The sequence below is a fragment of the Oncorhynchus keta genome, chromosome 35, assembly GCF_023373465.1.
Source record: "Oncorhynchus keta strain PuntledgeMale-10-30-2019 chromosome 35, Oket_V2, whole genome shotgun sequence".
Classification (NCBI taxonomy): Eukaryota; Metazoa; Chordata; class Actinopteri; order Salmoniformes; family Salmonidae; genus Oncorhynchus; species Oncorhynchus keta.
In genome coordinates, this window is record NC_068455.1 from 19,259,331 (window position 1) to 19,276,046 (window position 16,716).

General features: G+C 41.2%; 2 protein-coding genes across 3 annotated transcripts in view; both read right to left on the reverse strand.

Moving 5' to 3' along the window:
• LOC118368104 (protein transport protein Sec23A) overlaps positions 1-8,010 on the reverse strand; it is a 45,958-nt gene extending 37,948 nt beyond the window's left edge. The window contains exons 1-2 of the mRNA XM_035751879.2: positions 7,874-8,010; positions 4,583-4,816 (exon numbers count right to left, since the gene is read on the reverse strand). Coding sequence (XP_035607772.1) covers positions 4,583-4,803 — 221 coding nt within the window. The 5' untranslated portion in view covers positions 4,804-4,816; positions 7,874-8,010. The remainder of the gene's footprint in view (positions 1-4,582; positions 4,817-7,873) is intronic.
• A 128-nt stretch (positions 8,011-8,138) lies between these two features.
• LOC118368105 (signal recognition particle 54 kDa protein) lies at positions 8,139-16,628 on the reverse strand. 2 transcript variants are annotated; one of them, XM_035751880.2, is made up of 17 exons: positions 16,512-16,628; positions 15,999-16,113; positions 15,802-15,899; positions 15,563-15,654; positions 15,391-15,475; positions 12,968-13,072; positions 12,793-12,859; positions 12,632-12,689; positions 12,306-12,456; positions 10,607-10,755; positions 10,367-10,467; positions 10,185-10,271; positions 9,970-10,043; positions 9,615-9,723; positions 9,332-9,502; positions 8,946-9,041; positions 8,139-8,704 (listed from the first exon to the last, which is right to left on the reverse strand). In XM_035751880.2, exons 3-17 carry the CDS (start codon positions 15,877-15,879, stop codon positions 8,613-8,615), a joined length of 1,515 nt encoding a protein of 504 aa, XP_035607773.1. In that variant the 5' UTR covers positions 15,880-15,899; positions 15,999-16,113; positions 16,512-16,628; the 3' UTR covers positions 8,139-8,612. The 2 variants fall into 2 exon arrangements, with proteins under 2 accessions (XP_035607773.1, XP_035607774.1); XM_035751881.2 differs by having other exon boundaries at positions 16,064-16,113; positions 16,512-16,616.
• Between the last annotated feature and the right edge of the window lie 88 nt (positions 16,629-16,716).

Genomic DNA, 16,716 nt, shown 5'->3' on the forward strand with positions numbered 1-16,716 from the left:
TTTATTGATTTTAAGAAAGGTGTTGATGTTTATGCTTAGGTACACATTGGTGCAACGACAGTGCTTTTTTCGCGGTGATAAATTATGATAAATTAACAGGCACCGCATCGATTATATACAACGCAGGACAAGCTAGATAAACTAGTAATATCATCAACCATGTGTAGTTTACTAGTGATTATTGATTGTTTTTCATAAGATATGCTTAATGCTAGCTAGCACCTTGGCTCCTTGCTGCACTCGCATAACAGGTAGTCAGCCTGCCACGCAGTCTCCTCATGGAGTGCAATGTAATCGGCCATGATCGGTGTCCAAAAATGCCGATTACCGATTGTTGTGTAAACTTGAAATCGGCCCTAATTAAATCGGCCATTCCGATTAATCGGTCGATCTCAACAAGACAGTTATCACATCAACTGCTAGTGATGGGCATTCTAAGTATTTTCTGTTCAGTTAATCTTAGAAATTGAACTAAAACCATGAAAAAAAATAGTACATCTTTAAATTAAAGACTAAAACGTTTCCTATCATTATCTCTGATCGTGAAATGTGAGTTGAAATAAATGTTTACCTGACCAAATTACTTACTGACCTGCAAAAAAAATTAAGACAACATTTTACGCACTAAAGAAATTATTGTGGACCAGATGACTAATGGCTTCTTCCTTGCTGAGCGGCCTTTCAGGTTATGTCGATATAGGATTAGTTTTACTGTGGATATAGATACTTTTGTACCTGTTTCCTCCAGCATCTTCACACTGTCCTTTCCTGTTGTTCTGGGATTGATTTGCACTTTTCGCACCAAAGTACATTCAGCTCTAGGATTCCTCAGCGGTATGACGGCTGCTTGGTCCCATGGTGTTTATACTTGTGTACTATTGTTTGTACAGATGAACGTGGTACCTTCAGGCGTTTGGAAATTACTCCCAAGGATGAACCAGACTTGTGGAGGTCGACAATGTTTTATCTGAGGTCTTGGCTGATTTCTTTTGATGTTTCCATGATGTCAAGCAAAGAGGCACGGAGTTTGAAAGTAGGCCTTGAAATACATCCACGGGTCCACCTCCAATTGATTCAAATGATGTTAATGAGCCATGACGTAATTTTCCAAGCTGTTTAAAGGCACAGTCAACTTAGTGCATGTAAACCTCTGACCCACTGGAATTGTGATACAGTGAATTATAATCGAAATAATCTGTCTGTAAACAACTGTTGGAAAAATGTCATGCACAAAGTAGATGTCCTAACCGACTTGCCAAAACTATAGTTTGTTAAAACCTCTTAGGTCGACCCGGGACGCATGCGTCCCATCTAGACATCTGGAAATGCAAATGCGCTACGCTAAATGCTAATAGCACTCGTTAAAACTCAAACATTCATTAAAACACACATGCAGGGTACTGAATTAAAGCTACACTCGTTGTGAATCCAGCCAACAAGTCAGATTTTTAAAATGCTTTTCGGCGAAAGCATGAGAAGCTATTATCTGATAGCATGCAACACCCCAAAAGACCCGCAGGGGACGTAAACAAAATAATTAGCACAGTCGGCGCTACACAAAACGCAGAAATAAAATATAACACATTCATTACCTTTGACGATCTTCTTTGTTGGCACTCCTAGATGTCCCATAAACATCACTATTGGGTCTTTTTCCCGATTAAATCGGTCCATATATAGCCTAGATATCAATCTATGAAGACTGTGTGAGCAAGGAAAAAACAGCGTTTTATAACGGAACGTCATTTTTTTAAATTAAAAAAGTTGACGATAAACTTTCACAAAACACTTCGAAATACTTTTGTAATGAAACTTTAGGTATTAGTAAACGTTAATAATCTATCAAATTGATCACGGGGCGATGTATATTCAATAGCTTCACGTCTTCAAATCATGTTCAGAAATTTCTACTCCAAAACATCCGGTCGGAGACCGGAAGAAATGGGCTGTCTCTTGTTCGTTTGACCAAGAAACAAAGCCTAGGCAATTGACAAGACTGGTGACATCGTGTGGAAGCTGTAGGAATTGCAATCTCGGCTCCAGGTAATGTGGTTTCCATTCAACAATACATTCAAGTGGCGCATTGATATATTTTCACATTTTCAGTGATCAGATTTTCTTGCGCTTTTCGATGAAACGCACGTTCTGTTATAGTCACAGCCGTTATTTAACCAGTTTTAGAAACGTCTGAGTGTTTTCTATCCACACATATTAATCATATGCATATACTATATTCCTGGCATGAGTAGCAGGGCGCTGAAATGTTGCGCGATTTTTAACAGAATGTTCGAAAAAGTAGGGGTTAGGATCAACAGGTTAACAAGAAATTTGTGGAGTGGTTGAAAAACAAGTTTTAATTACTTCAACCAAAAGGGTATGTAATCTTCCGACTTCAACTGTATATTACTGTAAATATTGATCACTTTCCCTGTGTATGATGATATATTTTGATACTGTGAAACATTTTTTTTAACCTCCTGTTTCAGGAAGTGTTGTCACTGAGTATTGCCCCTATTTATAGGACCTTCCACCCCCATCTGGGATATGGATGCCTGATGAAGACCTAAGGGTCGAAACGTTGATGTAAATAAACATCACCTGCATGAGCAGCAGTGTGCGGCGTTTTCCTTTCTGTTTTCCATGAGTTTTCCTACAACTCCAGCACCTGCGGAAAGTACCTGGATGTGTGTATGTTCAGCTTTTGTATCAGACCGTATACCACGAGTATGACAAAACATGTATTTGTACTGCTCTAATTACATTGGTAACCAGTTTATAATAGCAATAAGGAACCTTGGGGGTTTGTGATATACGGCCAATATACCACAGCTTAGGGCTGTATCCAGGCACTCCGCGATGCATTGTGCATAAGAACAGCCCTTTGCCGTGGTATATTGGCCATATACCACACCCCCTCGGGACTTATTGTTTTAATAATTGACATATGCAGCTCAAAAAGCAATAGAAACAGCATGCAAATTAGGGAGCCAAATTACATTTGCGATTCGGTTACTGACTTTACCAAAAAGAGCAGTTCAAAAAGAGCCATTTGTTTGCGAACGACCCATCACTACAGACTACACAAGGAGTGCTAGACAAAAGCCCGCACTACACAGACAGAAATGGGCAATATTTCTGGAAATTAATTGGCAGATATTGGCTTTATAAGCCAGTAGTGTCTAACTGTAACCGATGTGAAATGGCTAGCTAGTTAGCGGTAGTGCGCGCTAATAGCGTTTCAGTCGGTGACATCACTCGCTCTGAGACCTGAAGTAGTTGTTCCCCTTGCTCTGCAAGGGCTGTGGCTTTTGTGGCGTGATGGGTAACGATGCTTCGTGGGTGTCAGTTGTCTGTGTGCAGAAGGCCGTTTAGGGGCGAGGGGACGGACTAAAGTTAAACTGTTACATAACCAGGGGTGGGATAATGTCAATGTTGCGTTGGTTAGATAGCAGCTGGGAGTTTCCGGTGTCTGATACAAGGTAGATTTTTTTATGACAGTTAGAGGTGGAACACATGAAAATTGCATGTACTTTCAGAATTGTTTTGCAAGCTACACATAGGTGGTCGGCAAGCTACTGGTAGCTCGCAATTGACCCCTGGAATAGGGAATGCTCCTTTGTTCTAGTGAAAAATAAAATAGATTTGGAGCACAATTATCAAAATGTACCAGGCATTTATACACTCAGTGGCCAGTTTATTAGGTAAACCACCCTGATCACAAAAATGGTTCACTCCTACAGACAGTGAGTCACGTGGCCGAGCTATATAAAGCAGACAGGCATCCAGTTAGTGTTTGAGTGAACGTTAGATTGGGCAAAATGAGTGACCTAAGCGACTGGGCGTGGAATGATTGTCAATACCAGGCATGCCGGTTCCAGTATCTCAGAAACGGCCGGCCTCCTGGGCTTTTTACGCACGACAGTGTCTAGGGTTTACCGAGAATGGTGCAACAAACAAAAAACATCCATTCAGCAGAAGTCCTGTGGGCGAAAACAGCTCGTTGATGAGAGAGGTCGAAGGAGAATGGCAAGAATTGTGCAAGCTAACAGGCAGGCCACAAACAGCGTAGTACAACAGGGGTGTGCAGAACGGCATCTCAGAACGCACAACTAGTCGGTCCTTGTCACAGACGGGCTATTGCAGGAGACGATCAGAACAGGTTCCACTCCAATCAGCTAAAACAAGAATAATTGGCTACAGTGGGCAGGAAATCACCAAAACTTGACAATTGATGAGTGGAAAAACATTGCCTGGTCGGACGAATCCCGGTTCATATTGTGTCATGCTGATGGCAGCCAGGATTTAGCATAAGCATCATAAGTCCATGGCCACTCCTGCCTTGTGTCAAAGGTACAGGCTGGTGGGATGGTGTGGGGAATGTTTTCCTGGCACACGTTAGATCCCTTGATACCAGTTGAGCAGCGTTTCCATGTCCCAAATAATTCAGGCTGTCCTGTAGGCAAACGGGGGGTCCGACACAGTACGAGATGGGTGTGCCTAATAAATGGGCCACCGAGTGTAGTGTATATCTGCTTTATTTGAAACGTGAAAAATACAAAGTGAAAAAGTATTGTTGTCTCACCAGAGCGGGTTAAGGACAGCGCGGCAGGTCGCCCTGCTACACAGCACAGGCTCATACTGGATGGGCGGCAAGTCTGGGCGCTCCTTCAGGGGGGTGAACAAAGAGGCCACGGGGACCACCATGCGGGTGGCCTCCAGACGACTGGAGGGCCAGACGTTCCAGCTGAAACGCACCCCATCACGCTCCTCATTCTGGGCGATAAACTCTGGGAAGGTCGCCATTCCACCCTACAGACTGAGAAGGAGAGAAAGGAGTGTCTGTGTGTTATAGAAATATAGGCTATACATTTTATGGTCATGATTCCATTTGATATTTCAAGCATTAATTATATAATAGTCCACTGCACTGCAAGGAGTCTCATAATATTATCTTTTTATAATTGCCTGGCTTTTTACCATTGCAGTGTCCTGAGATACCCTTTTGGACTTTGAGCATAATGTTACACTCCAGTATGTTTACTTCCAATTTGAATGTGTCATATCAATATACTGGTAGAGGAAATGCAGTCAAATATGATGTAACCTATGCTATGGGAAATTCTGGCTTACTTCTAAATAGGGCAAACAAAATGGGTCTAAAAGTCATGACTAGAACCTGGCTAAGGCACAGAATATGATCCTGACTGTGACCCACTTCTTCACCCACTGTCTGATCAAATGTTCAAAATAATTTACTTTGAAAACACACTGAATCTGAATAGAAGTCCAATCAACAGGTGTAGTAGACCTTATAGTGAAGTACCTAACCGACAGTGCAGTTTCAAAAAATACGGATAAGAATAAGAAATAAAAGTAACAAGTAATTAAAGAGCAGCGGTAAAAAGAAAAAAAAAATATATATATATATACAGGGGGGTTCCGGTTAGTTGGGGTAGTATGTACATGTACTGTAGGTAGAGTTAATTAAAGTGACTATGCACAGATGACAACAGAGAGTGGCAGTGGTATGAAGAGTGGAGGGGGGGGCAATACAAATACTCTGGGTAACCATTTGACTAGATGTTCAGGAGACTTATGGCTTGGGGCTAGAAGCTGATGTTCAGGAGAATTATGGCTTGGGGCTAGAAGCTGAATTGGAAGCTGCTTGGACCAAGACTTGGCGCTCCGGTACCGCTTGCCTTGTGGTAGCTGAGAGAACAGTCTATGACTAGAGTGGCTGGAGTCTGACCATTTTTAGGGCCTTCCTCGGACACCACCTGGTATTGGCCGTCAGGAAGTGCAGGATCCAGTTGCAGAGGGAGGTGTTTAGTCCCAGGGTCCTTAGCTTATTGATGAGCTATGAGGGCACTATGGTGTTGAACACTGAGCTGTAGTCAATGAATAGCATTCTCACATAGGTGTTTCTTTTGTCCAGGTGGGAAAGGGCAATGTGGAGAGCAATAGAGACTGCATCATCTGTGGATATGTTTGGGCAGTATGCGAATTGGAGTGGGTCTAGGGTTTCTGGAATGATGGTGTTTATGTGGTCTATGACCAGCCTTTAAAACATGGTGGTATTATAGACTCGGACAGGGAGAGGTTGAAAATGTCAGTGAAGACACTTGCCAGTTGGTCAGCGCATGCTCGCAGTACACGTCCTGGTAATCAGTCTGGCTCTGTGGCCTTGTGAATGTTGACCTGTTTAAAGGTCTTACTCACATCGGCTGTGGAGAGCATGCTCACACAGTCTTCCAGTACAGCTGGTGCTCTCATCCATGTTTCAGTGCTATTTGCCTTGAAGCGAGCATAGTTTAGCTCGTCCGGTAGGCTCCTGTCACTGGGAAGCTCTCGGCTGTGCTTCCCTTTGTACTCTGTAATGGTTTGCTGGCCCTGCCACATCCGACGAGCGTCAGAACCGGAGTAGTATGACTTGATCTTTGCTTGTTTGATGGTTCGTCAGAGGGCATAGCTTTCTTATAAGCTTCCGGGTTAGAGTCCCGCTCCTTGAAAGCGGCAGCTCTAGCCTTTAGCTCAGTGCGGATGCTGCCTGTAATCCATGGCTTCTGGTTGGGGTATGCACGTACAGTCACTGTGGGGACGATGTCATTGATGCACTTATTGATGAAGCCAATGACAGATATGGTGTTCTCCTCAATGCCATTAAAGGAATCCCGGAACATATTCCAGTCTGTGCTGGCAAAACAGTCCTGTAGCTTAGCATCTGCTTCATCTGACCACTTTTTTATTGATCTAGTCACTGGTGCCTCCTGCTTGAATTTTTCCCTGTAAGCAGGAATCTGATGGAATTATGGTCAGATTTGCCAAATGGAGGGAGAGCTTTGTATGCATCTCTGTGTGTGGAGTATAGGTGGTCCAGAGTTATTTTCGCTCTGGGTGCACATTTAACATGCTGATAGAAATTTGGTAAAACTGATTTAAGTTTCCCTGCATTAAAGTCCCCGGCTACTTGGAGCCCCGCGTCTGGGTGAGCGTTTTCTTGTTCGCTTATGGCGGAATACAGCTCATTCAATGCTAGTGAATCCATAGTGGTGCCAGCTAGTATTAAGTTCATTGTATTGAACTATCACTAACCTTTGCGGTCTCCTGAAGTCACAATATTGACCTGATGAGATTCTATCAGAGATGCAAATGTTCACAATTCCTTAATAGTTAAAGGTCTTTCAAAATGGAAACACTCACTGTATTGGGCTTTTATCTAGCTAGTTAAGTATCTGACCTGAATCAAACACTCTACACACACGTACATTGTAATATTATTGTATGGTGGCATTACACATTTTGTATTGTAGATATGTACTGTTTTATATTTTGTGTTATGTGCCTTAATGTGTTTGAACCTAGTAGTTGCTGCCTTGGCAGGAATATCTGTAATGGGGATCCCTAATAAATACAAATGGTGACTCAATCAAAAGGCTTTACAAACGGATGCTGGATTACCAGCAAAGCTATTTTGATTGAATGAACAGTCTCTGTACAAAAACATTAGCTAGATACAGTAGCTAACAAGGGCACGCCAAAAACGATTACAATTGTTCAATAGATTTCAGGAGAGAAAATCACATCACAAAAAAAGATAGCCAACCCAAAAAGTAGACAAGCTAGCTAACTATAATAAATTATTGCATTCACCATGTAAACAACCAGCTAACGGTAGCTATCTAATTTAGCTTCAGTTAGCGGATCGACCGGCGAATGAAATGTGTAAAAAAAAAAATATTCACCCTGCTCAGCTCGCTAAACCGCCACACAACTTAATAAGTATTACAGCCAAAATACATTACGTAATACACATATCCCAAATATATGTCTTAGTCAATAATAACAGCAAATAGTAGCACATTTGAATATTTACCTGATGTCCTCAGGCTGGTTGACTCTGCTACGTACTGTAGTGACAGTGAAAAGCGCCAAGCACAACGTTGGCTGACAACGTAGCAAACAACATGGCTGCGAGGAGTAATGCCACGTCAAGAGGTGTCCAATCATAGCCCCTCACCCACCTTTGAGGATGTGGTCTAATCTTTATGGCAAGAATTTCATTGATAGAGCGATAACAAATATGATTGACAATTACGACAATCATTGATCAACCAAACAGAGAAAAGGAGACACTGGCATTTTAAAACATTGCAATACAAATTTTATTACATTATGACAACAACATAAAATGTCCAACTAATTTCAGCATATCCTTTGCAACATCTCCAAATCTTGGTTGGGTTCATTAGGGTACACCGGAAAACATTTTAAATTGTTTTGCAATTAAAAACACAAATTAGGGTATCTTATTGGACAAGTCCAATAGTGACTCCCGGTTGAAGTCTATTTTCTTCTGTTTGGTGCCTGATGAACATAACTCAGGACAAGCTTCATAATTCCATTATTTATGCATCTTTTGTGCCCATTTTACAATTAGTGTAAAAATCACAGAACTTCTTTTGATTTATCCTGATAAGTAAATAAGCCTCTGCATAATTTTATACACAAGCATCTTAATTAATTATATTAGAGGCAAAATAACTCTTCTCTCATCTCCTTCTTGCTAAGTCCAAATGACAACCTTTTATTTAACCGGGTTAAGGCTCAGTGGTTCACATATTGTTGAATCCCATCATTCCTTTCGCATTGCCAGCTGCACCCTGTTGGAACTGTCTCATCATGGACTGGAGACCAGACATTCCACCTGAAGAGACAAATGATAATCAGAGTGTTTCAGGGGGATCAATTAAACTCTAGAGCAAGGCAGAGAGGCAGAGTCGCTAAACATGATCAAATAAAGGTTATTTGGGTTGCAAGGTGATTTGTAGATCAGCGATTCTGCAGTCTGTATCACATCTATGTCATTACGTTTGGACCGACCATGCTCAAAGTAACAAAGGAAGTTTGGGTAATGTGAAATGACTTATTGTAAAAGTCAAGCCTACCCATATGGTGGAGAACCCTTGGGTCCATCATCTTTGCCATCTGTTGGTTCAACTTAGCCATCTGAGAGGGGTTGACATTCTTGGACATATCACCACCTGCAAACATGTAAAAGTGTAAAATAATTTAGAGACATTCTACTGCTTGATGAAAGCAAAATTGTGTAATTGGACCAGTGCTTCTGTTTCCGGGCTGAAACGTGACTAGTCATGAAATCCTTGCTTCCCATGTCCTTGTTTCCTCCCCCCACAGAGTGCATTGAAGGAGAGGCTACAAGGTCCTTCCCTCAGACCTCCTCCAATGCGATTTGAGAGGGAAATGGAGGAAACATGGACAGAAGAAGCAAGAATGACAACTAGTAATGTTTCAAGAGCCAAAAAGTGCATACCTTTGAACAGGCCCTTGATGCCACCCATCTTCTTCACCATCTGGGCAAACTTGGTGTACTGGGTGAGCAGCTCCTGGACGTCCCTGGTGGCAACTCCTGAACCGCGTGCCACTCTGGCGATTCGGTTCGGCCCCTTGCTGAAGAGCTTTGCACCGTCTTTGTTGTCAAGTTCTGCAAAAACCAAAGAAAGAAACCAGTGAAGAAAACATGTACGCATTTTGTATAACCCTTTTGTTTCTATCCCTTACTGTTGTTTATTGATGAAAGTGGATTGCATCTTTACCTTGGTCGTTCATGCTGTCCATAATTGTCATGAGTTTCTTCAACCTAGCCATGGACTCCTGCTCGTTGCCTTTGCTCATGAAGTCTGTTCCAAAACCTGGGATCATACCCTTGTGACATTAACAGAAGTCAGATTAGCATTGTCATCTTTAAAATGTATCCCACACGACCAGAAGAATATAAACTATTCTTAGGTATTCATTATTTACCTTAGGGGGAAGGGTATACAGTTGAGATTGTTTTCGAAAGGTCTTTGTGCTGAAACGTTGACCATCTGCTTGTTTCATCTATAGTATGTACCCCTATGGGGACTTAGATTTTTCCCCTATTGGGTATTCTGGTTGCTGCTTACTTACCATGATCTGTCCGAAAGGTCCCATCTTCATGATGTTTTGAAACTGCTCGTACATGTCACGAAGAGTGAACTGACCTGTGGTGCAAATGGTGATTAGAAGAAACTTAAACCATACCGCATAACTATGTTATAGACTGCAGAGCATATGCATACTGCATGTCAGTTATGATATGGGGCTGGTTTTACAAGTATGTTAGCTGATGATCTCATTCTCACCATGTTTCAGCTTGTCAATTAACTCCTCGTTGTCATCCAGCTTGAGTTCATTGACTTTGTCTATCAAACCTTCAATGTCTCCCATGCCTGAGGACAAAATACACACAACTCAATCAATACAGGTTGTACATAACGTAAAACGTGTTATGATGATCTATTATTCAAAAGCGAAAACAGTTTACCCAGTAGCTTGCTGATGAACGGTTGTGTCTTAAATGGCTCCAAGTCATCAATGTGTTCTCCAGTACCAATGAAAATGATGGGACTCTTAGTAGCAGCCACTCTATAAAAAGGCAACATGAGTATGAAACATTACCTAACCATCAGGATTATCATGGAGTTAATGAATTCTGCAGTAGTAAGGAAACTCAGTTGACCATAACTTGGATAAACTGTCAAAACAAAGAGTGACATTTACTTACGCACTGAGAGCACCACCACCTTTGGCATGACCATCCAGCTTTGTCACTATGACGGACGCAACTTCTACTTTGTCTTTGAAGGCCTTCGCCTGGGCTTCACAAGCTTGGCCAATGGAGGCATCCATTACGTACACAATGTTGTCAGGTTGCTGGAGGAAATAGAAACATGCTTGAGGTAAGACCATGCATGCATTGATGCATTTTCTCTAATACAGTGCGTTCAGAAAGTATTCAGGCCCCTTGACTTTTTCCACATTTTGTAACGTTAGTCTTTCTAAAATGTATTAAGTTGTCGCCCGTCCCCCCAATCAATCTACACCCAATACCCCATAATGGCAAAAGCAAAAACAGGTTTTCATAAATAAAATATCACATAAGTACAGACCCTATCCTCAGTACCTTGTTGAAGCACCCTCTGCAACGATTACAGCCTCGAATATTATTGGGTATGACGCTACAAGCTTGGCACAAATGTAGATCATATCAAGCTCTGTCAGGTTGGATGGGGAGCATTGCTGCACAGCTATTTTCAGTTCTCTCCAGAGAAGTTCGATCTGGTTCAAGACCAGTCTCTGGCTGGGCCACTCAAGGACATTCAGAGACATGCCCCAAAGCCACTCCTGTGTTGTCTTGGCTGTGTGGTTATGGTCATTGTCCTGTTTTTTCATCAAGGATCTCTGTACTTTGCTCCGTTCATCTTTTCCTCGATCTTGACTAGTCTCTCAGGAAATGCAGCTGAAAAACATCCTCACAGCATGCTGCCATCACCATGCTTCACCGTAAGAATGGTGCCAGGTTTACTCCAGACGCGGCGCTTGGCATTCAGGCCAAATAGTTACATTTTGGTTTCATCAGACGAGAGAATCTTGTTTCTCATGGTCAGAGTCTCTTTAAGAGCGGTGGCTTCCATCTGATCACTCCAACATAAAGTCCTGATTGGTGGAGTGCTGCAGAGATGGTTGTCCTTCTGGAAGGTTCTCCCACCACAGAGGAAATCTACAGCTCTGTCAGAGTGATCGGGTTATTGGTCACCTCCCTGACCAAGGCCCTTCTCCCTCGATTGCTCAGTTTGGCCTGGCTGCCAGCTCTAGGAAGAGCCTTGATGGTTCCAAACATCTTCCAATTAAGAATGACGGAGGCCACTGTGTTCTTGGTGACCTTCAATGCTGCAGAAATGTTTTGTTACCATTCCCCAGATCTGTGCCTCGGAGCGCTAAGGACAAATCCATTGACCTCATAGCTTGGTTTTTGCTCTGACACCCACTGTCAACCGTGGGACCTTACTTAGACTGGTGTGTGCCTTACCAAATCATGTCCAATCTATTTAATTTACCACAGGTGGACTCTAATCAAGTTGTAGAAACATCTCAAGGATGATCAATGGAAACAGGATGCACCTAAGCTCAATTTTGAGTCTCATCGCAAAGGGCCTGAATACTTACGTAAACATGATACTTCCGCTTTTATTTGTAATAATTTTGCAAACCAACCCAAAATAACTTTTCTCTTTGTCATTATGGGCTTTTGTGTGTAGACTGATGTGGGGGAAAAAAATATATTTGAGAACAAGGCTGTAACGTAACAAAATCTGGAAACAGTCAGAGGGTCTGAATAATTTCCGAAAGCATATTTTATAATGATGATACAAAAGCTCAGGCTGACAAGAGAGATGACACAGTGGTGCAAAAATACTACTTACCACTGCATTGGAAACCTGCAACATCTCCTCAAAAAGGGAATCTTCTTGCTTGTGTCGGCCACTGGTATCAACAATGATTATTTCAAAGCTCTCATTTTTGAACTTTTCCACACCTTCCGCAGCTATGACGACAGGGTCCATCTCTGTGTAACTGGATTTAACAACGTTAGTGTACTGTATGCAGCAAAGGCCCTGTAATAGACTTGCGTCCTGTCCAGGGGGTGTACTTGTACATCAAGGTTCCTTACCATATACATTAGCAAAAAAAAATAACTTGAGATGCATCACATACAGATGAGAAGCAACCAAATGCAAAGCATACATACCTTCCATAGAATGGAATTCTGGCTTTTGTTGCATTTTGCTTCAACTGATCGAAGGCACCTGCACACACACAAAAATATGTTGTTGACTTAATTTTCTTTTAGCTAATTTTCTTTCTTTTGAGAAGGAATATCAAACAGATACATTTTGAAAATGAAACTACCAGCTCTGAAAGTGTCAGCGCAAATCAAACAGGTTTTCCACCCTTTTCTTTGGTAGTAGTACGCCAGCTGTGGAAAAGGTTTTCAATACAGAACATTAGTGATGGCATAATATATTTTGGACAAATTACCACCTGAATGTGCATATCTTTAGGCTGAAAGCCAGGAATGGCTCACCTTGGAACAGGTTGTGGTTTTCCCACTGCCCTGAAGACCCACAAACATGATGACATTGTTCTTTCCCTTTGTGGGTGTCCAAGCCTTGACCCCTGGATCCACCAGCTGAGCGACAACCACAACATTAAGTCTTAGACACACTCCCATCGCATCAAATGCAACAAACACAGAAACATTGCATCTTTGTAAAATATGTGAAGTGAGAACATAGGGACAGGCCTCTCCAAACCACACAAGCTTCTTTAATGTGTAAACAAGCAATCTGAAAGTACTTGGAAAGTCTTCTCCCTGCATGAAATCTAAACTGATCAGTTGAGTATCCATGTCCGAGGGTATGCCTTCTAATGTGAAACTAATTATGTATTGAGCTGAGCAATCAAAACCTTTAAATACAGGTAGACTACAGCTACTGGATCCCTTATTTCAATTAAGGTAATTTTTGAGGGGAATGACTGTTTTGATGGTATAGTACATTACCGAAACAGTTTACAAAACACAGTGGAATATCAATAGACCAAATTACTTTTGAAAACCACTAATATAAAAATAACCAGGAAATCCCACCAACAACTGTCAATCATCTACCCAAGTTTTCAATCAAAAATGAACTCCTTCCATTACTTTACACTGGACCATCATTAAACTAATACTAATGTATGGAGGTATTACAATACGTTCAGTTTCACGCCACAACTGACTAACAAACAATGAAGTAAGAATTAGAGGTCGACCGCTTATGATTTTCCGACGCCGATACCGATTATTTGAGGACCAAAAAAAGGCGATACCGATTACTTGGCCGATTTTTAAAATGTATTTGTAATAATGACAATTACAACAATACTGAATGAACACGTATTTTAACTTAATATAATACATCAATCAAATCAATTTAGCCTCAAATACATGAAACATGTTCAATTTGGTTTAAAGAATGCAAAAACAAAGTGTTGGAGAAGTAAAAGTGCAATATGTGCCATGTAAGAAAGCTAAAGTTTAAGTTCCTTGCTCAGAACATGAGAACATATGAAAGCTGGTGGTTCCTTTTAACATAAGTCTTCAATATTCCCAGGTAAGAAGTTTTAGGTTGTAGTTATTATAGGAATTATAGGACTATTTCTCTCTATACCATTTGTATTTCATATACCTTTGACTATTCGATGTTCTTATAGGCACTTTAGTATTGCCAGTGTAACAGTATAGCTTCAGTCCCTCTCCTCGCTCCCACCTGGGCTCGAACCAGGAACACATCGACAACAGCCACCCTCGAAGCAGCGTTACCCATGCAGAGAAAGAGGAACAACTACGCCAAGTCTCAGAGTGAGTGACGTTTGAAACGCTATTAGCGCGCACCCCACTAACTAGCTAGCCATTTCACATCGGTTACACAAGCCTAATCTCTGGAGTTGATAGGCTTGAAGTCATAAACAGCGCAAAGCTTAAAGCATTGCGAAGAGCTGCTGGCAAAACGCACGAAAGTGCTGTTTGAATGAATGCTTATGAGCCTGCTGGTGCCTACCATCGCTCAGTCAGACTGCTCTATCAAATCATAGACTTAATTACAACATAATAACACAGAAATAGGTCATTAATATGGTCGAATCCGAACAATAATCTCGAAAACAAAAAGTTTATTCTTTCAGTGAAATACGGAACAGTTCCATATTTTATCTAACGGGTGGCATCCCTACGTCTAAATATCGCTGTTACATTGCACAACCTTCAATGTTATGTCATAATTACGTAGAATTCTGGCAAATTAGTTCGCCAAGAGCCAGGTGGCCCAAACTGTTGCATATACCCTGACTCTACGTGCAATGAACGCAAGAGAAGTGACACAATTTCACCTGGTTAATATTGCCTGCTAACCTGGATTTCTTTTAGCTAAATATGCAGGTTTAAAAATATATACTTCTGTGTACTGATTTTAATAAAGGCATTGATGTTTAGGTACACGGAGCAACGACAGTCCTTTTTCGTGAATGCGCACCACATCGATTATATGCAACGCAGGACACGCTAGATAAACTAGTAATATCATCAACCAGTGTAGTTATAACTAGTGATTATGATTGATTGATTGTTTTTTATACGATAAGTTTAATGCTAGCTAGCAACTTATCGTGGCTTCTTACTGCATTCGTGTAACAGGCAGGCTCCTCGTGAGGCAGGTGGTTAGAGCGTTGGACTAGTTAACCATAAGGTTGCAAGATTGAATCCCCGAGCTGACAAGGTAAAAATCTTTCTTTCTGCCCCTGAACAAGGCAGTTAACCCTTCCTAGGCCATCATTGAAAATAAGAATGAGTTCTTAACTGACTTGCCTAGTTAAATAAAGGTGTAATCTGATATAGATATAGAGATATAGATATATATATGCCCTAATTAATCGGTCGACCTCTCGTAAGAATAGTTCGACACTGACCTTGACGAGCTCCTTGAACACAGAATGCTGGATCATTCTCCTCTTGTTCAGCCCAGAGGCCATCTCCTCCAGGTCAATGGATGATCTGTGGTCAAAGAAATATTACATTAGTAGGATACAGAATTCAGCTTGTCTACTACAGTACAATGTGTTCCTGAATAATGCTACTCACTTTACATTTTCTCTGAGCTGCTTTACCAACTTGATGTTGACATCAGCTTCCAGGAGGGCAGCACACACTTCTTTCAGCATGGCATTTAATACCTAGAGAAAGAGAAGACATTATCAATGAGAAATATCATATGGTCTTGCTTGATTGAAACCTGGCAACATATGTAACTATTATTTAGTTAACCACACTTTGCCAAAAGTTGTACAAAAATAAGAAGTCTGATTTGGTACTAGATATACCTCCTCATTGATGATGGTGGCATTGCTCAGTGATCGCAATGCCGAGGTTATTTTTCTTCCCAAATCGGCTAACACCATGTTGACAGGTCTTGTTGAACCTATAAAAAATATTTAGATTGGCAAATTTGGTTATACAGCCACTGCCAACTACTATACCACTTAAATGCTGGATAATAATGTTATGGAAAGTGAATTACAAAATCAGTTGAGAAATACGGCCTCTTCGGCTTCAATGTTGAGGGAACCCCCCTTGTCTCCACACCTTTCACTGACACTTATTGGTGATCAAACGTCCGTTGTTGACTTCCTTAACTGAGCAATGAACGAAAACAATGAGTGAAATCTAGAGATTAGTTTAGCATATAGTCAGGACAACATGACAGAAATTCTTCAATAAGTTTTCGACATGAATTAGCTAAAAAAATACCGTAGTTAACTAATACAACATGTGTATGTAAAGAATAGATAATATTGACCCGACTGCATCCACACAGCTTATAAAACTATCTAGCTAGCTACATTTCTAGCAAGTTAACGTTAGCATCGACAACTCGAGTGAGGCCGTGGTTCTCCGAGAATATGATACGTATAAAGACAGCATCATCATTTCATTCGATGGATGGATCGCTATCGTGCTAACATTACGACATTTACAAAACAGTAGCTAGCTACTAAATTACCATTATTATAATTATAAAGACGATCGTTACCTAAAGCTTGCCAACTGGCTTGAGAAAAGCAACCAAACGAACGTCATCTCAATACCAGATATCCCAGAATGCCTATCTACTTCCGGGGTTATGTTTACTTCTTTGTAGCCCCTGTATTTTAAGGTCGTCTGAAATGTCATGTTTTCTACTTAGAATAAACGGTAATTTCATACAACACGTGTCCATTTAATTTGCCAAAATCAAT